We start from the raw sequence: 24,106 nt of genomic DNA on the forward strand, positions 1-24,106 counted from the left end.
GTGATAAATTTAAACATAATTGAAATTGCACAGTAAGGAGCTGATTTGATTGGAATTGAAGTGAATCAATGAAAGAATGATGAAAGAATTGTGGTAACTTAATAGACTTGTACTTACCAGTGTCAGGGTTGCATAGTGGGTAAGAATTAATTATTTCCTCCTTTCCTAATTCTCTTTAGGGAAAAAAAATGAGTGTTACCGCTTCCTTGTGTGAAAAACCTGCACAGCCTGTGCCAGTTTGACTGCGGCAGTAACAGCCACAGGGGGAGGCCCGTGGGCTTTGGTCAGTTCTTGGCCTCTCTGTCAGAACCAGGTGGGAAGGGTGAAACAAAGCAGTTGCATTTGGTGTTTCCTTCCAGATGCAAACAAGTGCTGGCCCAGTCCTTGTGCTCAAGGCCATCCTGGGCCAGGTGTGGTTTCTGTGTGTTTGGTCACTGTCACTGTTTATCTGGGAGTCTGCATTCACTTCCTCCCAGATCCTCCCAAAATTCTAGCCTGTGCAGTATTTTGTGGTGAGCAGATTTGCAGCACAGCTAGATTTTGTGTGAAAAACTACAACCCTATGGAACAGTGTAATAGTGCTGGTTGCTCTTGTTAATAGAGGCTAAAATCCCTACAATGATTTCTAAGCAAATTATTTTGCAAATATTCATTATTTTTATTTGCTCTTGTAAAACCCTTCATAATAAAGGACAGAAAATATTCCTGGGTTGAATATTGGGAGATATTAGGAGGTTTTGCCTTGATCTACAGCAGTATGTATGTTTATCATCAGACTTTTATGCTTTGGTACTTAGATGAAAATGCAGTTGGTCCTACATCAATAGGAGCTCTAGTTCATGACCCTTATCAAATTTAGCTACAGCTTCTGCTCTTTCTTCCCACTCTGCCCTGTGACTACTCTCTTAGAGCCTGCTGCTCTGCTTCTATGGCAGAAGCAATAAATCAGAGGTATTTCAGAGTCTGATGGTTTTAGCTGCTCTATCAGCAATTTGGGTTTATATTGGTACATAGAAATCATCACCTGTAAACCTGACAGGATCTGAGACAGCCATTGCAGTCTTAGAATGCTGAATGGTTTGCAGGAGAGCTGTTTGATTGTTTAGTTAAATCCCATGTACTCTAGAGAACCCGGGTAGGAAAAGTACCTTAGAATTGTCACATTTTATGGTCTTTAATGCTTTGGTTTCACTTTTTCCACTCCTGTTTTCAGGACAACATTTCCAGCGCTCATCTGTCCAGAAATACAAGAGAAATAAAACTTTACATCACTCCAATCATTAGTCTGGGGTACCCCAGTTGTAAAGTCCAGAAGAGGAAGTTCTAAAATCAGTCTCTTTTGTACAGGAGCTCTTTGAAGGTGGTTTTGTTGTGTTGGATTGGCCTCTCAGGGTGTGCTGACTTGTAAAGAGGGGAGCAGTACAGAGCAGTACTTATTGAAAGGGAAAAGTAGTAATCACAAGTGAGGAGGGATCAAAACATAAAACACCAGGACTGTTCTCACAGCAATAAACAGCATCATTTGTTGATTTTATGTGTACATCTGTCAATCAATGGGTTTGATTCCCTTATAGAGGAAACATTATTGAAAACATTCCTCTGAAATTTCCTTTGTGAGTAAGTCTGGTTTGAGGGAAAGAAAGCAGTGAAATGTTTGTTTCTTTAAATGGAAAAATTGAAATCCTTCTTGGCACTCGTATACCATTGTTGGCTTCAAGGTGGTACTAAAAGTTCCCTTGGAGCAAATTCAAGAGCTGAAAAATATGCTGCCCAGGGTGGAGCTCAAAAATGCCACCTTTATGTACAAGCATTTGGGTTATAAACACACACTTAGCAGGAAATATTGCAGAACATTCACTAGGGAAAGAAAATTGTGGGAGCTTTTTCAGGCTGGATGCCATTCTTTTATAGCATTTGATTTTTGATTTTTGTCATTCAGAAGGTGGCAGAATTAGAGAAGAAACACAAAGGTCAAACGTTGAAAATAGGCAAGAGATCCCTAACTTCATGGTACCTAAACTCATGCTATCCCTGGGTCTGACAGAGCAGGGAGTGTGGGTTCCCCAGCCACCTCTGCTGTGTGATAGAATAATTTTGGCTTCCTCTGCCCCCTCAAGGCAGTTGTGGCTGCTGGGTTTTTACCCTGGCATGTGTTACCTGGACTTGCTGTCTGCTCCCGTGGTGTGCACCTGGCACTACACTGAGATCTCAACAACCAGAGACAAAGACTTGTCTGGTAATTTGATATCACAACAAGCATTCAGCAGAGCTGCTGATGCATGCTATTCTCAATGAGCTGAAGGCTCACAAGTCTTTCTTAAATCAGAATTAGAATCAATCCTATAAGAATTTATGGGCAGCCCTAATCCTATCTCATGAACTAAACTAAGGTAAATGTATCCACAAGCTGTATCACAACACAGTTCCTTCCAGTGCTGGATCTGGGTTGATTTTAGTAAGAGAACAGGGGATTTTTTTAATCCTTGGTTCAACAACATCCTTCTCTGAAGTCTCTGCCACTTGCTTAAGAACTGTAGGTTACTTCTGTGGGTATTCCTTCATGTTTATGACTATGTTGCCTGTCCCATGACATTCTTTTCAAAACCAGTTTTAATTTACGTGATTCCTTTCTGGCCCTTGCAGATGAGATAATACTCCCTTACAGCAAAAGGGTGCTGTCTTTTATAGCACTTGGAGTCACCTCTTATTGCTGCAGCTTGTCTGTTTCAGTCCCTTTGGTGTTGGTGTCTCTTTCCACTGTTTAGCTCAGTGGAATTTACTTTCATTTAATCATTCATTTGCAGCATGTCAGTGGAAAATCAGAGGTGCCTGCCGTTGAATTGGAAACAATTCACAGGGACAGTCAGCTCTTAGTATGTTTTTATTTGCTGAAAGGAGTCACCAAGGGGCTCTCAAAATAAATATGCCATTAATAATGATCTACTGTCTGATCTGAAAGTCTAACTGGATCAGTAGCCTAGAAGGAAGGGACATGTAAAATGGTGTTTTCTTTAAAAACTGCTGTGGTCAGTAAAGTAATTTAGGACTCAAATAGCAAGAATACAGCATGCCTGGATCAAGCATGTCTGAGATTACCTTCTTGGGGCCTGGCTAAGTTCCTCGTCTGAGACCATGCACTGACCAAAATGTCCCCATCCCTATGTACAGGATGACATTCATCTTTAAAAAAACTAACATTATAATTTTTTTTCCTGAGGCTGCTGTTCTTCCTTCAGGGAAGTCTCTTTTAACTGGAAAGGGCTTTGCTGCATCATATGGAAGCTGTTGAAATTAATTAATAAAAAATTTAAGCAAGGTTCTCTCCAAACAGTTCTGGACTTTTCCAGTGGTAACTGTTAAGTTCAAAGAAGCTCAAAAGGGTCTTTGGCTGCATCACTTGTGAGGGGGCAGACTGGCTTGGGAGCTTTTCTTCACAGGATCTCAAATTTGAAAAGCTGTTGCCCTACAATGGAAACAAGATCTCAACAGCTGCAGAACTAGTGCTGTAATATAATTCTGCAACCTGATCCTTTAGCTGAGAACTGTGGTGTTTCATGGTACCATTTGGTATGTGTCACACTGCTCAAATAATTGCTTTCTAAACAGAGCCAAGGCTTGTTTAGTGTTTAATTTACACTGTCCATGCTTGCCTCAATTACACAGTCATTGCTTACTAGGTTAAATCAATATCCAGTTTTCAGATATATCCAGATTTCTAGAAATCCTATTTTGTCTATAATTGAGAGTCCAGGTCTATCTAGTACCAGACCAGATTACCACCCAACACTGTGGTATTTTCCTTGGGAAGTTTAAGATGTTGTCTGTCATCTCAAGCTTTACTTTCTCACTTGCCAAAATCTTCATGGCTGAAAACATTTTCTACTTTAAAAATATAAAACCTGGTGTGCTCTTCATTATTTATAGCTCTTGTCAGTAACATGCATTACCCTCCAGGGTTAATGGCTCTGCAAGTGTGTGCTATCAGAACAGCACCACTTCTGGATTGTGTAAAAGTTACATTTTGAAAAATTAAGTACAACCCTTTAAAGACCTGTATGCACATACTGTAAAGCACTCGTGGAATTTCTCAGACATGTCTGTTCTAGGGAGGGAAATACTGTTCCCCTAAAACATTCTAAGGAAAAGCCAAACCACCCTGCAGTTTTTCCTCTCTGCCTGTTTTCTCCCCTTGTGAGATTTTTCTGCCTCTGTGTAATCTGCCTCTAACATTAAGCAAAACTGCCTCCCATTCTTCCTACCAAAGGACTGAATCTCCCTGCAGTGTTTAGGTTTCTTTATCCTGTTATTGGGCTGCAGTTTGTTCACACCCACAAAAACAGCATACATGGGTGTTGGATTTGGTTACCTGCTTTGCAAATCCAGTGTGTGCTGTTTCATGAACATGAAGAAGGGGAAGAGTATTGTTGTTTCAGCTGGTTCCACTTGCTGTGTAGCCATGTGAGTAGATTAGCTGATATCAGTGTTAAGGACAGAGTAGTTAAAACAATAACTTAATGAACATATCCTTTTTATGAGACTTTTTCCTTGCAAAAGCTACTGAATTCTGACTCATTTTTCTGACTCATACTGAATTGCTGGCTCCTATTGTAGAATATCCTCTCAGAAAAGTGCCTGAGCAAAGCATGCTGTGTCAAAGGGACAGAGCTTTCCAACTGCTGCATACAAAACTGAGAAGGGGACCTGAAAAGGACTGAAAATGACAGGGTGAAGTACAAAAATAGAAAATAAAGAACTAAGAGGAAAAGAGAGGCTGAGTAACAATAGAGGCTAAGCAGTAAATCCGGTTTGCCTTTCTAGCTCAGGAAGGTGTCTTGGAATCTGTGTTTCAGGGCACCCACTGGGTGGTCACCAGAGCTCTTTGAGTGTGTGAAATGAAATGGAAAACAATAGCTCAGCAGCAATTGCTTTTTTCCCTCTGATGAGGTGTTCCTTGAATTGCCAGCACGACTCCTGCTTGATTTAGCAGTGAATACAGGCAGGCATTTCCTGAAACGACAGCACTACATGGCACTATTAGCAATGCTAAGTGAGAGGTTCTGCTGGGAATAACAGGGAAAGGGAATAGGATACAGGAGTGTGTCCCACTAAACTGTCTGTGCAACAAAAGGGAGAATGAAATGTAGCACAGCTGCACAGGGGTCATTACCCAGTCTGAAAACCCTCATCTCATTCTACAAATGGGTGATAGGAGCCAACAAGATCTGTGTGAAAGAGATATACCTTTTTGGAATGGTTAGTAGTTAAAGCCAGCTTTGTTGTCTTACTAGCTTGTCTTCTTTTTATTTTAAATCATATTATCTAATAAACTCTCAACTATCTCAATTGTCATGGGGAATTTTTGCCAAATGTATATATTGTTTGTGTTCTGAGCCAATATCCCATTCTGACAAGTCTCTGTGAATGTACATATCTGCTTACTCATCTGTTCCATTATCTCCAAATAACCAATAAATTATTCCTTTCAGAAAGGGTATCTTCTCTGGGCTGTTCAAAGATACAAATACAGTGTATGGCTCCAAGAGTACTGCACTGACTTGGCAGACACTATTCAAGAATCACTGCTGCCCCTTCTCCTCCCTGATTACAGCCCTTAGGAAAGAAATGTGATGACTCCTCATTTTTTTGTTATTCAGCACATATTTGTGATCTTTTCTTTCATTACACTTTGTATTTACTCTTTGCCTTACCTTCTTCCTTCATCAGGATGGATGTTAGACAGCACCTCATGCAAATGGACAGCGAGACCCAAAAGGACATTACTGTGACAAATTAATTAGCTATTAGCTAAGCAGTATTTAGTCTCATCTCAGGCCTTTATATTTAGTCACTTGTGCTGGTTTTTGTCCAGTGTCCAATCACTCATTTTAGTTCTCTCATTTGTTTTTACAACAAAAAAATCTTGTACATTGCTGAGATCAGTTTCAAACCCCCCCTGTCTGGGGCATTCACCTCCTTACCTACACACATGTGATGTGTACTGTTTTCTGTCTGTTAATAAATCCTTTCCTATTGTACTTTCAACTTGGGTACAATCTAAACAAAGTTAATTATAGTTCTACATTTACATTTTAAGTTAACTGAGCTCTAGTTTTTGTTTCTGCCCTGCATCTGTTCATTTCCATTTCCAGGCTCCCATTCCTGTTAACTGTTTATCAGTGTGCAGTTTTCACTGCAGCTTTCACAGTCACTTCAGACACTCAGTTTGGTGCCTAGAGCACAGTGAGGTCTTACCCCACTTTGCTCATTATAAAGCACTAATATTATGTCTTTCCTTTTTCTTCCTCTGAGTTAAGACCCTTCTGTTTGACTCAGACTTCCTTGCAAGGTCACAAAGTGAAGTTTCACAGCAGTTTAAGAGCTCCTGCATCCTGCCTGCCCATGTTATGAGGCCAGGACAGACCTAAGACCTTTTGGTTTGGGAAAATAATTGCAGTTTGCCCTTTCCTTCACAATCTGAATTCCTGTGTAGCAACAGGTGTTAAAACTGAAATTCTCAATTTCTTATTGTGACATGAGTCAGATTTCAGTAACTCTATTAAGGGGAAAATACTTTGTCTTAAAATTTATCTCCCCCTCCCAGCCTGTCTTTGAAGTGGGCTTGTTTTCTACACACCAGTGGAGTTCAATACTTGCACTGCAATCTGCCAGAGGTCATTTCTGCAAGGCTGTGAATATATTCTGCAGACAGAAAGAAAAAAAAAACCAACTCCAACCTTGTGAGAGAGGCAGGGGGAAAAGGGATTTTTCTTCCCAGCACCAATGATCAGCCTTTAGGACAGATGTCAGTAATGGCTTCAGGGTGTGAAATGAGCCCATACAGCATCCAGGTATGAAGTCAGGATTGCTGTAATGAACTCAAAGTGCAGGTTCTAAAGAATGTAATCAGCTCTGCAGGAATCTGGGCAGGATGCCATGGATAATAGCTTTTCTTTTAGGAGGGACTCTATAATGATGGTATGAATGTCTTAAATAGTTGTGGTCATTAATAACCCCAGGTAGACAAGAAGTCTCTTTTAATATTATCCAAACAGCAGCATTTTACCCCTTGAGTCTCAGTACAATATTGGCTTTGGGAATATCCACTATCTATAGTTGCAGAATAACTGCTTTAAGGATGTCTTTGTTTAGTTTCTTCCTAATGGAACTCCCATCCAATGGAACTCTCTTTCTCCAAACTGCTGCCCAATCCACATCGTTACAGTACACAAAGATTATATTTATGAGGAAACTACTTCCATATGTCTGAAAAGGGACATTACCATGTCATACCTTTCTGAAAAACTGAAACTCTTCTTCCATGACACAAGCTGTAGGAGTAAAATTTTATAAAATTGACAAGTATTTGGGTGCATAGATATTCTCAACTGGTCAGACAAGACAATCAGGAGAAAATGGGACAGCCTAAAAATAATTTAAGGGTTCAAGAGCATAATGGAATTCAAGCAGATGTTAAATTTTTAAAACTTGCCTTGCATGTCAACAATTTGAAATGTCAACAGTATAACAAAAATAAAGTAGATGTAAACAGTGAAATGTATTATGTTGCTTAGATCTTGGCAGTCACTTCCAATGAAATAATAGCAGGAAATTATAGAGGAAAAAAATGGTGAAATCATTCTGTAGTCATTGGGTATTCATGTGAGTCTTCTGTGTCGAGATAACACTTGGGTTTATTTGTATTACAGAATGAAAGATTGCTGTTATAATTGGAAACTGTTAAAGGTTTTGTAGCTCAGGCTAAAGGTTATCCAGGCTGCTGCAGCAGATATCCTAATTCTAACAAAAGATATACAATAAGGACAGAACATTATAACTGAAAGAGTAATCTAAAAATACACATAGTGCAAGAATTCTGCCGTGCTAGGCACTTGTTAGAGCTGATAAGAATTGGTGATTGTTGGTTTTTGTCCCAATTCTTCAAATATGTGAAGGTGTATTGAAACTGAATCCTTCCATTTTGAGATTTCACATATGTTCTTGTCAAGCAGTGCCTATTTTTCTTTCCTGGGTGATCTTTTGTGCCCAAGCCTAAATTCTCTTGAGGTTTAACCTTCTGTGGAAGTGTTCTGATAGCAAACACAGTTAATGCTAATGAGCTATGTATGAGTGTGATAGAGGGGAATCAGTTCAGCTCAGAATGTGTTTGAGAGTGGGAACAGAGCCCAGAGGTACCCACATTTGGTTAGTTAATATTCAGAGTACCTGGCATGGGATCAGGAGGAATGCCACTCAGCTCTGGCAGCCAACCTGCTTCATTGAATCTTTAGGAACATACACAGCTGAACCCAACATGCATTTAACACTGCAAACTGCTTTTGCTACCAGATTAAAATTGTTGTTGTGGGATCTGGTTTCATGCATCTCCTAGCTTTTAGTGCATTTGTTCAACCCATAAAAATCTTCTGTTTATCTTAAAAAAAACTCCAAATGTTCCACAGCTGGCACAGCTGGTGCTAAAGACCTAAAATGTGCACATGTGTAACTTACCTCCTGCAGGACATAGCCAGCAATGAGGTGCAGAGGATGATACAACTGGCACAGAGTTCACAGCTTGCTTGCTGGATCAGAGTCATTTTGAGAGGGTTATCTGTTGTTTGCCTGGAAAAATCAGCTATTTTAAACATTTACTTTTGTTCTCTACTGTAAATAAACATGAGCGGGCTTAATCTCATCTGTTTTGTTTGTGTACACCAGAGCACCTCCCTGGGCCATGCAAACTCTGGCTGGCTGGTGCAGCCTGGAGGATCCACCAGAAGGGAACATCCCTGGGTTTGGGGCTGAGCTGTAGGAAGGAATGGATGCACTGCTATTGCTGTACATAACAGCACTGGGGCACTTCATCATGCCTGAACTAAAGCTATTTTTTCCAAAAGAAGGAGTAACTTGTGTGGATGTGATATCAACTGGGCTTCAGGAACACCTTGTACCTGCTATGAGTACCCTGCCAGCTGCTGCCAGGGCTTTAGTCAATGTGAGTAGTTTTTGCCATTCTAAGGATCAGAGTAAAAGATGCAGCTTATTTTATTTTCTGCCTGGTTTTCTGGATGGTCAAAGTCCTCCTGTACTGGGTATTGGAGGTGGTCTTGTTGTTTACTCTCCATTATTAATGTAATGAGATTTGTGTGTCTTGTTGAAAAGGCTGTGGCTTGTGGAGTGAGGTGTTTCCCTTTTTATTTTTCTTTTGTAGCCTGAGACCAAAACAGCTGGATAGTAGTCTCAAGGCTCATTCTTCTTTTGCTTTAATCAGTGCTGTATGTAGAGTACCCCATGCTGTATGATTCTATTGCTCTCAAGTCAAAAAGCTAAGGCCAGTAGTTCAGTTAATGCACCAGTTAATTCTTGTCAGGATGGTTGATATCCAGACTCATTCATATATTCATTTCCTGTATCACTTTTAAAGCAAACTCTAATGCTGATGAGTATTTTCACATTTGAAGTTTGTGTGATTTGATCCCCCATTATCCTGAGCTTGTTTGGACAGAGTGACCTAAACCACAGGTGGAGTTTCAGAGAGGCAAAGCTCTCCCCCAGGGCAGTAGATGAGTGGCCAGGGTGCAGCTGGGCTCAGGCATGAGGAGAAGACTGGCAGGAGCCCTGGGAGATGCCTTCAGCACAGCACTTGTGTTTCCATGCTGAGTCCTGCTACTCCTTGTCTTTCTCTGTGCAGTTTTGGTTGGAACCACACGGGGAGCTTTGGAAGGAGGGGAAAGCTCACTGTTGTAAACAAAATCCCAAAATGGCACAGACAAAGCACACTGCTGAATTGATTCATGATGTCTCAATCTGTGCTGAAGAAAAAGGTGAAGCAAGTCCTGTGTATCCAAGCAACTGTAAAGCCTTCAGTGTTGCCATGGGAGGTTTCATCAGTGATGCAGTGGTTGAAGCTCTCCTTTTCTTCTAATTGAGGGTAGTGGAAGTAGAAGAAGGAGATTTCTAGGCAGAGGCTGCTGCTGCAGAGAGTCAGCAAGGAACAGTCTGCAGCAGTGACACACACAGACACAAAGAAAGGTCTGATCAAAATAAAAATGGTAGACGTCAGTCACGTGCAAAATACAAATATAAGAAACTCCTGAGGCTTTGCTTGTGGAATGATTTGTTTTATCACAATCAGGCTACAAGTACAACAAATGCAGTCTTTGACCTGAAAAGAGAATTCACCTGCTCTCACCCAATTAATCTAATACAGCAGGAATATTTGTTATGTCTTACCAAGCAGACTTACAAAAGAAAATCCTCAAACATGTGTGCTTAATTAATGATTTTCTTCTTCGGTGCACACACAAAAAGGGATGCATTGTGGGTACCATCTGACACTGAATACTGCCTTAATATATTGTTCAATATATGTATGAATATGGCACTTACATGTGACACATGGCCCCTGACAGGCAGGACTATTTAACATTACAGATACATGGATGAGTTGGAGGAGACCTGCTTTTAGGGTTTGAAAGATGGCCAAGGAAAAAGAACAAATTCCTTGCATAATATTTGATCAGAGAATAGATTTAAAAAAAAAATCTGAAGTTACATTGCTTTGTCACTTCAAGAGTAAAATGTTTTTTATGTTTCAAAGAGCAGATGCCCAACAAACATCTTTGTACAGGAAAAGGAAATATTTCCTTAAACATCCTGCAGCAAACGTGACTGATTGAGCTTCCTTTTCCCTCTGCCTGGTGCATTTCCCGTCTTTGCACAGACAGGATCTAACCAGATTTGCAGGGTATGAACTGCAGGTTACTTTCAAATTCATAACTCTGAAATGGTTCGTTTAGCAGGACAAAGGCCAAGCCCAGACACCCTCTTTCCAGCTCAGCATGTGCACAGCAATGGGAGGGTGGCAAGGAGCTTTTGTTAATCTCAACCGAGCTGGCAAGTATGCTGCAAAATGAAGGCTTTGAAGATGTTTTTTCTTCATTTTTAAAGCAACAGTTTGTTAGAACAAAGCTTAAAAATCTTGAAAAAAAAATCTACAAAATATTGAATGTTCTCCTTGGCAGTCATATAACTTAGGCAAATTTCTCCACTAGCAATTAATCTGTATAGTTTAATTTGCCAGTCTTTTTTGGGTTTGGGTGGTTTTTTGTTGGGTTTTTTTTTTGTTTTTTTTAGGTTCTGTTCTACTGTATCTGTGAAAATGTTTTTCCCCAGCTTGAATGCATTTTTCCAGAAAAAGAAATGGTTGGCAGAAACAATTAGGGTATCAGGTCAGGCTGGGGCTGATCCAAGCAGCAGGATTTTTTTCCTTTTAGTTTAAACTAAAAAAATTGAAAGCTTTAAAAGCTTCATGCTTAGAGCTGTTCCCAAAATAGCTGGGACTCACACTCCACTTCCTAATGTGCTCACATCACAAGACCAGCTGCTGCTACTGGCTCTCTTTTGTCTGAGGCTTCAGTGGAGAGCTGAGATCTACCTGCTCTGCCCTTCCTTCTTCCACAGAGGTGACCCAGCTCTCCTCCCCAAAGGTAGCCCAGGTAATTTCCCTCTGGGCACCAATATCACACCCACTTTCCTGAGCACAAAAAATCCAGTGGCTTTCACAAAACACAGTGACCCTGTTCGGGGCTTGGTTTACACGTTTTTATTTTTATGCGAAATCATAAATACAAAATAAAAATAGTAAACAAGTGCTATAGATTTATCTTTTCATTGGGATGAGGTTCAGGCCTGATCCTGAGCACTTCCAAGGCTTTAAGTTCAGGACTAGGTCTTTGTTCTTAGAAAACAAATCATAACAGAAACCAACTTAGACTTTTACCCTGAAGCCAATGACATCAGTATCAGCATTCTCTCAGGTTATCTTTCAAAGCACAGCAACAACTAAGGATACTGAAGAATGAGATTAAATATAAAAATATTTTTTTAAATGGGCTCCACTTCCTGCAAGTATTATTGGGTGCTGCCCCACTGATCTCAGCCACAAGTTACAGTTTTGGTAGGATGATGCACAGTTAGCACTGGGATCTTTCTGTGATTTTTTTTCAGATTTTGGTTATAAGAGGATCCAGCCCTGCCTCAATACAAGAAATTTGGCTTGTTGAAATTCCCTTTTAAGGCATGGGTTTCCCCTCCCTCTCCCAAAGACACCAGTTTTGATTTGAAATGCTAGTAATGCATTGTCCAGAAATATTTCATCTTTTGGTCAGACCCCCAAATTCCGCAGCACTTCTGAAGCCTCTGCTGTTCAGAGATATGCAGACAGTTTGTCAGTGGAGTTTAGTTCTTTAACTTGAGACAAAAGTGAGTGAGGTCCAGGATTTGGGCTAATATCTGTGGACTTGTTAGCTAGACACCAGAGAACTGAGTGAGGGTGAGTGACAAATACAGTTGGATGTTACAATTTAAAGTAAAGTAGTCATGAAATAAAATCACCAAACCATATAACAAGCCAACTTTGGTAGATTTCTTGCAAAATATATGCATTTAAATACATTTAGAGTTTACAAGGTTACATTGTTTTCAAAAAGTTGCAATGATGAAATACAGAATATTTCACTCTTGTACCAAAATTACATATCACATAATAAAAACAATATTACAGCTTTTATTTAAATGGAGACAGTATTAGAACTGCACCTCTTTATAAAGCACAAATAGCTGTATTGCTCTGCTTTTGTATTCTCTGATGAGCTCAGATCCTGCTATTTATGTGTTTAAAAAACAAAAGCAGTTTTCTTCAAAAAGGTGATCAATATTCAACATCAAAATTTGCAGGGGCTTTAGTCTCTCATTCCAGTTTATGAATTGCTGATACTTCCAGGGTTTTAAGTTTTCTAAGGCAAGAACAGAGTCAATGTAAATCTGTCAGACCCCAGCTATGGTTTGTCAATAAGTTTGGTGCTACCAGAAAGCTGTAAGAGTTAATGCTCAGGTCAGGTGTGCACTGTATTGCTACATGATGGTAAGGACCTGAGGCTGTAGGCTTGATCTCTGAGGAGTATAAACAGCACATTTCCTCCCTAACTCTTGGCAGAAATCTCCTTATGGCAGTGCAGATGCTGCCACAGTCAGTAGCATAATCCTGTGTGGATTTACAAGTAATTAGATTGGAGGAGTATCACACCATCCCCTTAACCCCCTTCCTTAACAAAGTTTGTCTCTGCAGTGTAAAATGAAAAAGTGTAAGCTAGTATTTCAGACTGTGGTGAAATTCAGGAGGTATTGACCTCAGGAAAATTAGTTATGTTGCCCAAACCATCTTCCTTCCTGCAGAGTGTTACTAGGGCATTGCAGAGGAGCTGAGAGCTGTGACACTCATGACTTCACAACTGATCGCCTGGCGTAAAGTCTCAGTCAAGATATTTTTGGTAAAATTCTTCTAGCAATTTTTTGCTTGATTTGGTAAATGAAGGAAAGCACGTGTTAACAAAACCATGGTGGGGAGCCAACCAAGCTCACGTCCAACTGAACACACATTTCAAAACTGGCAGCAAGCAGAGCTTGGCAAGAAGGCCACAAAGACACCATTCCCCCCAACCATCAGTATCTGGGGCGATTTTCATCTTTCCAATCTCCTGTAGTGCAGATGAGAGGAGCAGAGGCCCTGCTGGAGCCAGGACATACAGTGATCTCCTAGATTTCTTAATCTAGACCTTGAATAATTCTGGCAATGAGTTCATATTCAAGTAAAAACAGAGCATAAGCTGAAGAAGAGATGAAGAACTTCAAGAGACAACCTAGCGGTATCTGATCTGTGCTCCACTAAAGGACAGCAACTACCTGAAATCTCTTTCGAAGTTTCAAATACACACAGACCAATACGCTTCACTGAAACAACTGAGGAAAGTCAAAGAACTTTCTCCACAGAGTTACTGCTTAAGGACCAAGGTTAGTGTCATGCTTTGGACAGGATCCCTATTTTAATTGCCCAAATAGATCAAACCCCCCCTTATCAGTCCGAGCGGGAACTGCCCGATGCAGCCTTTCGGGAAGAGATGAAGATGGGAAGCTGCTCCTCGCTCCGGTACGCACCTGACGCCGGTCCCAGCAGGCAGGCGGTGCCCCGAGGCACCGGCAGCGACAGCGGGCGGCAAAGTACTCGCAAGAGTCACGGTAAGGCCGGGGCACGGTCGGGGCCTGCGGCGGGAGCCAGGCGGGCTGGCGGCGGAGCCCGGACGGGGCGTCCCGGTAAAGGCCGCCGTGACTCGTCGGGGCTCCTCGGTTCTCCCGGCCGCCCTGGGCCGCGGAGACGCTGGTTCGCCTGCTCTGGGCGGCCGCGGAGGGCTTCGCTCGGCCGGCGGCGCCGTCGGTCAGTACCGGGAGCCGGCGGCGCCGAGCGCGGCGCTGCCCGCAGCGGAGCGGCCGGACCCGCCGGGGAGCCGGGCTGGAGGGCAGCGGGGCGCTGCCCTGCCTAGGGCCGCCGCTTCACGGGGGTCCCCGTTAAGAAAAGCCTCCAGGCAGGGGAGCGCTGGAGCTCCCCGCAGACGCTCCCGGCCCGCAGCCGTCTGTCCGTGCCCCGCGGGGCCGCGGAGCGGGCCAGCCCCGCTCAGACGTAATTCTTCTTGTCGTACTCGCCGTTGGACGTGGGCCGCCGCGGCGCCGAGTACTTGACGGGGAAGGAGGTCTCGTCGCGCTGGGAGCAGGAGCAGCAGCAGATGAGGCAGCCCCCGAAGAGCAGCAGGGCCGTGGCCGCCCAGCCGATGTAGAGCGCGGCCCCCATCTCCCGCTTCTGGGACGACGGCACGGTGGGGTCGTAGAAGTCGCTGATGACGATGTTGGCGAACCAGCAGAGCGGGATGAGGACCAGGACCCCGCAGAGGATGTAGATGGCCCCGCCGGCGATCACGATGCGGGACTTCATCTTGCCGGGCCGGATGCAGTTGGTGCACTGCGCGCCCACCACGGTCACCATCAGCGCCACCAGCCCCAGCAGTGCCACGATGACGGTGAGCGCCCGGCCCGCCTGCACCTCGGGCGGCAGCGCCAGGATGGAGTCGTACACCTTGCACTGCATCTGCCCCGTGCTCTGCACCACGCAGTTCATCCACAGCCCTTCCCAGATGGTCTGCGCCACCACGATGTTCACGTCGATGAAGGCCGACACCTGCCACATGGGCAACCCGCAGGCCAGGATCACCCCCACCCAGCCCAGGACGCCCAGTCCCAGCCCCAAGATTTCCACCGCCGCCGAAGTCATGGTGCTGCCAGCGCTGTCCCACGGGCTCCGCAGGAAGGAAGGCGGGCGGCTCTGCTGCGCTGCCCCGGGCGCTGCCGAGCCGGCTCTGAGCGCCGCGGCCGCGGGCAGGGCTATATGAGGAGCCGCGGGGCGCCCGCCCCCGGCCCGGCCCTGCCCTGCCGGCAGCAGCACCGCCCGCCGCGGGCCGGGGCCGGGGGCGGTGTCCGGCCCTCCCTCCTGCTCGGGGGTCCCCACCGGAGCCGGGAAACTTCGCTCTGCTCTCCCCGGCACCCCGCTCCGGGAGGAGCTCGCAGGGACGCTGCCCGTTCCCAGTTAAGCGTGGGGCGGGAGGCATCTCGTCTCGGATTTCGGCCGCTCAAATTCCTTTTAGTGCCGTTATCTGTGAATTTCCTTTTTACTGATAAAGTCCGCAGCCAGACCTTCGGAGAGGTCTTGCCAATACAGGCACCCAGCAGTGTGAAAGGTCTGGTTATCTATCTGGAGTCTAATTGATAATTTTTCACAAGTCTAAGCACTGATGGAGAGGCACAGCTCCCTCCTGCACACTGTGTCAGGCAAATATTAAAAAAACGGCGTCAAACGCTTAGGAGCCACCCAGAAAATAGAAGAGCCTTGGATATGGGATCTGCATGTCACCTGTCAGTACCAGTAGGCAGATTCTTAGATAGGTCCAGGAAAAATAACTGCTCTTAGCTTACACCAGGGATGAGACAGTTTGCTCTGCTTCTGGAGCCAAGAGCAAGGTATACAATTTAAACATGTTTTCACAAAGATTCCAAACTTGACTTTATTGTTTCAATTGTTCCAGTACTGTTGAATCTTTATGATAGGTTAAGGAGTTAAATGCCCATGTCAAAATTGCTGTATTTGCAAGGGATTTTATCATCAGGCCGGGCAAATGTAATTGCTACAGTCTCTTCATGGACCCCTGGTGTCCTGGATTGTTCTTGCAAAGTAGCCTTGGTTCAGCCCCTGCAGCCAGCAGCAGGTCTCAGCCCCCCAAGGCTGGCAGATGCAGGGAGTGTTGTGGTGTGAATGTTGCAGTTACAGCAGCTGGAGAAAGAGGACAGACCTCATCAGCTGCCTCACAGAACTCACAAGGGGCTGTGCCCCAGTGGCTTTGCACTGGGGGTCTTGAGAAAGGCTTTTTGATTGCAGTAGGTTTAAATGTGTTAGACAAAATTGAAAGTTATATTCACTGCAACTTTTGAATTGGTCTGACTAGATTTAGTTTCAGTTAGCCCAAAGTGTCCTTCCAGTGTAGAGGAGATTGCAGAGTTGAAATGAACACATTTCCTGCGCCCTGGATAAGTGGTTTTCTCTGTTGTACAAAAATGCACAGCACATCTTGTGGCATGCAGAGGTTTGTGATCCAAATCTTAAGACTGATATGAATGCAGCATGAATGGAAAAGTGCACATGTGAGGAAGAAGCAGCAGAAGAAAGAATAAGCAAAAGTTAAAGGAATCACATGGATTGACAGCTGAGGATGTGATGGCTGAAGTAACAGAGCAACGCCCTGCGCACCTCCTGACAGGTGACTTCAGCAGAGGACCCCAGTGTAGTAACAGGACGATGACAACAAAGTCACAGCACACTGAATAAGGCCTTTCACTTCCTTTTTTTTAATAACCAGAAGATGAATTTTAGCCACAAAATACCCAAATAGCCACAAGACACCCAAAAAAAGAAATACAAGAATATCAGGAGCTTGTGGGCCATCATGAAGTTGGACATGCGGACACGTGATGACTGCAACCTTTTGATTATCTCTTCCTGAGGAGCTGTAAACTATTCTAGCATGGAAAATGTCTTCCTAACAAAGAATGCCTGGTAAACAGAGCTCAGAGGATTTATCTCCTCTTCCAGTTGTATATAAAATACATACAGTTTACTTCAATTATTCAAAACTGCAAATTCCAGTGTGCAAGTCCAGGAGGAATGTGTGACTGGGGCTGTGCAGTTTGTCAGACTGGGGCTGCTTACAATCACTCAGAAGAGTCCCTGGTGTCAGGGAGAGGAGAATGTGCAAAAAACCCATCCACAGAGACAGAGATATCTCAGAGGTGAACAGGAAGAAACCCAGATCACAGTCTGAAACTGAATAACATCTGTATTTATGATGATAATAATGATTATATAGAAAACAGCACAGAAGAACAATTAAGAAAGGGGGGAGAAATGCCAGTTATCTTAGCCCATAAGCACAGGAAAGCCCCACCCTTGCCACTTGCCCGGGAGCACGGAACTCTGAGTTTCCTTCCATACACGGCCTGTGTGTGCTCCTGTGCTGGCTGGGAGGCACTCAAGGGGCCAGTGCAGCTGCCTGGGTCTTTGGGCTGAGAAGGGAAACCAGCCCATGGCTTGTTTTACCTCTGCAAGCCTCACCCCACCTTCCTTTGCTACCTGTAACCCAGCAACAGATTCCTACAAATCACTTAATCCAAGGCAATTATTTCTCTTGGGAAATTCATGCTTAATAATCGCAGGGCAACAGAACCTTTCTGCTTAGAGGCATTTCCATTCCTGGTATTTCACTTTTGTCTGTTTCTTTTCATAACCCCAGATATTAGCTTTTATCCTGGTTACTGGCAACAACCTCCATTTTTAATTACTTTATTCCTTGATCCTAAAAGTTTGTTGCACAGGCTACCTTTAATGAGACCACGGGTGCAAGGTGCTCACAGGTTTGCTTACTTGACTTACTGCTGCTGGGGGGCCTGAGGACACCATCAGCTTCAGCATGGTGTGGTTTCTGATGGTGTTAATGTCAAAACACTGGAAATGAAACTCCCAGAAATGAAAAGGTTCTACTTTCTTAAAAGGAAATACAAATCAGCATGATGTTTTATTTGGGGTGTTAAGTAAAGAAAATCCCTCCTTTTAAGTTAAACCCTTGCTGGAAAGGTCTGAATTCCTTTAAACTGAAAGGCATGATGCTCTTACAGCAAAGTAGCTCTTTAACAAATGACCATTCCTGTCATTACATCTATTTCTGCTTCAGCTATGTATTAATTAAATTATTCTAAGGGGATACTTAGGGGGGCTTTACAGCCTGTGAAAATGGGCGGAAGTGGTATTCAAGCTGAGAACAATTGCACAGGAGCCATACTATAGCAAGAGGGGCTCTGGGATTAGAGGTGATTGTGTTTTTGCTCCTTTCCTGACAATCAGGACAAACACCAGGCACAGAGTTACTGGGAGGGCTGCTAATGGGGGGTCCAGGCTCTCACCAGCATTGCTTGTGCTGGTGCATGAACCCCGTCCCATGGCACAGAGCTGCTGTGCCCAGCCCCTCCAGCCTTGCCAGGGCTTTGCTCAGCCCCAGGCCTCCCACAGCAATGTTTGGATAGATTTGCCTTTGGGGACCTGAAACGTAGTGTGCAGAGCACACTTGGTTTATAATTTGTGGAGTGTCCCTTACCTAAGTGCTTCTGCTCTTTCTAATCCCTATAATATTAAGTATCTGGAAGACAGAGGGGAAAATGACATTTGGGATCAATCTTATGCACAAACCTCGTATTGTTTGTGTGAATAAGATGGAGTATGAGTCAAAAGATTAATTAAAAGCTCAATGATCTCGAGACAGCTTACCATAACTTTTGGATCAGACATAAGCAAAGGTGAAGAATTAGGAATCCTATTAGAGATTGATTTTGTGCCATATTTTGTATTCTAATTAGTGCTGAAATAAAGGCAGGGAGATTTACAAACACAGAGGGGTTAGGCAAAGGCTGTTCTTTATTTAGAAAGCCTGAGGTTTCTCAGAGAAGATTATTTCTTTCTGAATTTTCCTTTAAAATGCAAAAGAATTTCCCAACAGAAGAGATTCCATACTAGGATAGGGTTCCAGGAAGTTCTTGTGTGTCAGCAGTGCCAACGTGTCTTCAGTGTAACACATCACAAGACTGGCACATAGGAAATGAGTTCTTGTCAAATGAGCAGGTTATTACAAAATGAAAGTGCTCAATTTCACCACAGGATTTATTTCAGGATCAGTTATTTCAGAAACGAGCTGAAGTGGTTAACATGAAATTGCCACTTCTTCTTTTAGATCATCTTTTGAGCAAAACCAAAATCAGACCAGAATTTTGCAAGAACAATTAGTGTTCTCAGTGGCTGATGCTAATGATGCACAATCCAACACTTTTTTTAGTTCAAGCATTGCTGCTGCCCCTCAGGATTGAGAAATGGATGCCCTGTTCCCTCCCAGTGGTGATGTGACTAGACTCAGGTAAAAGAAAGGAAGGAAATGGATATATGTAGCTGGAAAAACACTGAAAGAAGTTATAAATGTGCTTCCAGCCTTCATTATTTGCTGCTGCAGATTCCTTTCCAGACTCAGTGGCCCTAGCCCTGTATCAGGCTCTACTCTTTCCACACACAGTCTGCCCTGGTGCAGCCAGGACTACACATGGTGGGAATGCTGAGACAGTGTTACAGGTACTTTCCTCATTGAATGAGGAAAACAATAGTGATAAATCATCATTAGAACTAAGTTCCACATCCCCCCTCTTGAATTTCTATGCACATAAACTTCTGGAGCAGGATTCACAACTTCCCAGTGTTGGAATTGATTTTCATGTCTCTCTGTTAAAGCATGCCCTGCAGAGAACATTTCCAGTCAGCACAGTCAGGACCAGCTGGGCTGCACTGGTGAGCTGCTGAGCACCCAACCCTCCAGCACCTTCTTTTCTGGATTTAGCTTTGCAGAGAACACTGTGGTGTCACTAGACAGCCACAACCCCATGTTAATGGTGTTCCAGGGCAGTAAATATGGGCAATGGGGGCCCTTTCCCAAAGTTTAAAATGTCATGTAGATGAGTTTGATTATCCCACTCATCAGAAGATCTCACTGAATATGTGCTTAGGCCATGCCACTTTAAATAGTTCTCTTTAATGCTATGGACAGATCTTGAGAACATAACATATTAAAGCTTGGATAGGCAGGATGGGGGGAAGCTATAGGAAATCCACATTGTTTCATGCCTAATGGTCCATTCTACATCATGTTTCCTTCAGGAGAACTATAGTTTAATTTTGTCCTTTTCCAGAGTTAGCCTCCTTCCACAGATTGTGGTGTACCAGGACCCTGGTAGATCTCTTTCCCATGTAATTCTTGGGAAATCAGATGAGATGTCACTTTGCAAAGAGCAGCGTCAGCCAGGACAAATGCCATTGTTTTAAATATACATTGCAGATGTTGAAAGTAATTAGTAAACACATGACCATGAAGTTACTGAAAACTATTCAGGGTTAGTGATGGGAAACACACTACATTTATCTCTTGTCTGAAGATTTGTGCATTGCTGAGAAGATGTGGGGGGTTTGGGACACCTCTTCTCAGCAGTGCAGCCCCACCACATCTGGGGCAAGCTCTGCTGTCGGGAATAACGCACATCTGCTTGGTCAATCCTGACTTCCTTCCTAAAGGGAATTTTGTTTCCAGTAAGAGGAAAGGGTGACTGTTATTGGTGGAAAGATGCAAAATGTCTCTTATACTGGAGAATATTTGTAGGCTTTTCTTATTGCTTCTTCATTGCCATAAGTAGCATCTTGAAAAAGAGGGCTTGTATGTGCTGGTAAATGCAAAAGAAACACTTCTGTTCCTCTGAGACTACTATAAATCAAATATAATCTTCATTTCCTGTAGTGTGTCACTGAAAATGAGGCTTGGGCGTTCTTTGCAGCAAGGGAAAATACTTATCTGTTGCAGATTTTCTTGTAAAGCAGCTTGTGTCTGTAAATCCTGGTGCATGCACAGATAGTGGCTTCCTGTTCCTACCCTGCCCAGGCTCCAGCTCTGAGCTGTAGGTCTCAGAAGAGCTCATCAGTGACACCAGCTTTCATGGACCTGAAAGTTCTGATTCCTGATGCAGCATGTCTGCAAAAATGAGGACATTTGAGATGTTAGAATGGTTCATCCCATTGGTGACTCCATAGACAAAGCCCTACACAAAAGAGTATTTTGATCAAATCAATGGGAACTTCACCCCTAAATTTCTGTCTTGCAGCACACCCAAATCCTACAAATTAACCCAGGGAATATCTAAATTACTTGATCTGACATTCCCACCAGCTACATTAGAAGTTTTTTTTTTCTCTCCTAATCCTTTAAAAGAGGATGTCACCCACAGTGTGCAGCAGATTTATTCCTAAAAGGTTTGGATCTGGAGCCATGTACTGTACTGTAACTTGGCAAAGCATACACAAATACTTTGAATCAAACACAAACTGAAATCTTATGGAAATTAAAAGGATTTATGTATATGATTAAGTTGTTTAATCAGCCCATGGGCAATTTTATCTGCAGAGAGATTTGGGAGAGTTCAAGATGCTCAGTGTCTTACAGTCCCGAGTCAATATGACCATGATTCGATGATTTTATAGTGCAGCCATTAATTACAGCAATCACACAGAATTTTAGGCTCAAACCCAAACATTCATCTATGTGAGGAAAAGACTTCACTGAAATAAAATTAAGTTAAAAGGGATCTCACAACTGAAAAATAAAAACTGTTTTATGCAGCATATCTTAAGGAAACTAATGCTGAGGAATGTGGAGTTGGTTTACCTATTAAAACTCCATTTAGGTTTCAGTTTATGGCTGTATTTATTTTCTTATAATCAGTATCACCATTTTCTCTGGTAAGAACTGGAACAAAAGACACATGATGTCTTTTGCTGGATGTATGAGGTATTTCTGACTTACTAAGATGTGACTCTACACAAAGTTAAGATTTGAATTCAAGGAAGCACTTTTGTGCTTTTGATAATGTAAACCCTGATGTATCAGGAACTTCAAGAAAAAGCACTGGAACTTCCAAGGGAAAAACGAAACAAAATTCTTTCAAAAATAGTAATCCTGGCAATGAGTGATTCACAGTCAGGCTGCTGTTCACAGCATGAACATTTCTAGACTATTTAACCAGTGTTCCTCAGTACAAGCTCTTCTTCTGTTTGCACCTCTGCTAATATTGGTGTGAGAAATAAAAAACATGCAGCATGTGTTTGGGGGGGCTGCATTTGCTGTAGGTGTCTGCAGTGCAGCATTTCTCAGCCACACACCCCAAACAATTCCAGTTCTATTGCCTGGGAACTGCACTTTCATAACGAGTCTCATAACAGGTTTCAAAGGTAACAAAAGTACATTTTCATCAAGCGAGTAATGCCCTGTAACACTCATTGTCACAGGATGCTCTTTAATGCCAGAAGTTGGGATGGGTTCAAAAAGCAAGAAGAAAAATTCATGGAAGAGAGAACCATCAAGATAAAACTTCTGGCTCAGGAAGCTGCTGAGCTGCAGATGGCTGGAATCTGGGAGGATACACAGGCACCGTGCTGCTTTTATCTTTTCCTTAGCATCTGCTCCTGAGCACTGCAGAGGGAGGGCACTGCTAGGACTGACCTCTGCCCTCACCCCAGGTGCCCTTCCTTACATCACTTTCTGGGACTTCTTTGGAAGGGTTGTGGCTTCCCTGAACATTTTGTGTGACAATTGGTCAGCGGTCTGATTCAGCCATGACTTGGGAAAATCATTGCCTCGATAGCAAAGGATTTGAAATTTCTAGAGACTCTTTCACCCCTTGCACTAAATCCTACCAAAGGAAAGGGACAGTCATGGGAAAGCACTAGCTTCCACCTGTCTCTGTGTTGATGGCAGTCTGCAGTTTGGCATCGTCTGTGCCAATTTCTTATAATTTCTTCAGATACTAAGCAGCTGTTTGTAATAGCAGTGCATGTGTGCAAAATCTTGTGTCCACCACAGTGTTCTAATTTAGTGAAAGAAAAACTGCCACAGTTGTTTCTATGGTGATAGTATAAAACACCTATTTGGAAATCCATGGAATAATTGAAAATAAAACCTTAATGTCTAAGGAAGACTGAAATGCCATCTTTTAACTCCTCCAGGAAGGAAGTGTGAATCAGAACTTTGAGTTATAACATCACATTTTGTCCTAGGAAATGGAGCTTGCTTGTGCTTTCACTGGCTTTTATCTTGTTCTTACTCAGATCCCATCAATGCTCAGTTGATAATATGAGCACAATGTGAATTGCAGATAATGCCAGTCTGCCTTCAGCAGCATTTGTTTCATTTCCAGATTTTCCTGTTGCAAGCTGCAGCCCTGTTTGCTTAATGGATGGCAATGCAGACATAACAGAAATGTATTTCTTGGTATTCAGAATTTTAAGTCAAAAGATTTGTTGGTGGGTCACATACACAAACTGTCCTCTCAAAATGTGTGGATAGATGTCCAGGAACTTTCCTGAACACAGTTCTTGAAGCTGGAAGGTTGGAAAAAGCTTTTCCAGTACTTCAGCTAAAATGTATTTTAGTTTTGACAGTGTTGGGTTTAGAGTTTGGGCAGTGTAACACTGTTTCCCCACGAGAAAGTGATCTGTGTCCGTAATCTAACTGTGGGAATCACTGACACTCCTGCTGGAGTCCCTGACACCTCCGAGGGTTCGCAGGGCAATCCCAGCCGGGCATCTCACCCGGGCAATCCCACCGGGGAATCCCACCCGGGGAATCCCACTGAGCAATCCCACCCAGGGAATCCCGCCCGGGGAATCCCACCCGGGCAATCCCACCGGGGAATCCCACCCGGCAATCCCACCCGGGCAATCCCACCCGGCAATCCCACCCGGCAATCCCACCCGGGCAATCCCACCCGGGCGATCCCACCCAGGGAATCCCACCCGGGCGATCCCACCCAGGGAATCCCACCCGGGCGATCCCACCCAGGGAATCCCACCCAGGAATCCCACCCAGGGAATCCCACCCAGGGAATCCCACCCAGGAATCCCACCCAGGGAATCCCACCCGGGCAATCCCACCGGGCAATCCCACCCGGGCATCTCACCCGGGAATCCCACCGGGCAATCCCACCTGGGCAATCCCACCCAGGAATCCCACCCAGGGAATCCCACCCAGGAATCCCACCCAGG

At 43.6% G+C, this 24,106-nt stretch overlaps 1 protein-coding gene across 1 annotated transcript; it reads right to left on the reverse strand.

Moving 5' to 3' along the window:
• Positions 1-11,587: 11,587 nt before the first annotated feature.
• On the reverse strand, positions 11,588-15,256 carry CLDN5 (claudin 5). The gene has a single exon (XM_064392256.1). The coding sequence runs from the start codon at positions 15,155-15,157 to the stop codon at positions 14,507-14,509; it is 651 nt and encodes a 216-aa protein (XP_064248326.1). The 5' UTR covers positions 15,158-15,256; the 3' UTR covers positions 11,588-14,506.
• Between the last annotated feature and the right edge of the window lie 8,850 nt (positions 15,257-24,106).

The sequence above is a fragment of the Passer domesticus genome, chromosome 17 (assembly GCF_036417665.1).
Source record: "Passer domesticus isolate bPasDom1 chromosome 17, bPasDom1.hap1, whole genome shotgun sequence".
Taxonomy (NCBI): Eukaryota; Metazoa; Chordata; class Aves; order Passeriformes; family Passeridae; genus Passer; species Passer domesticus.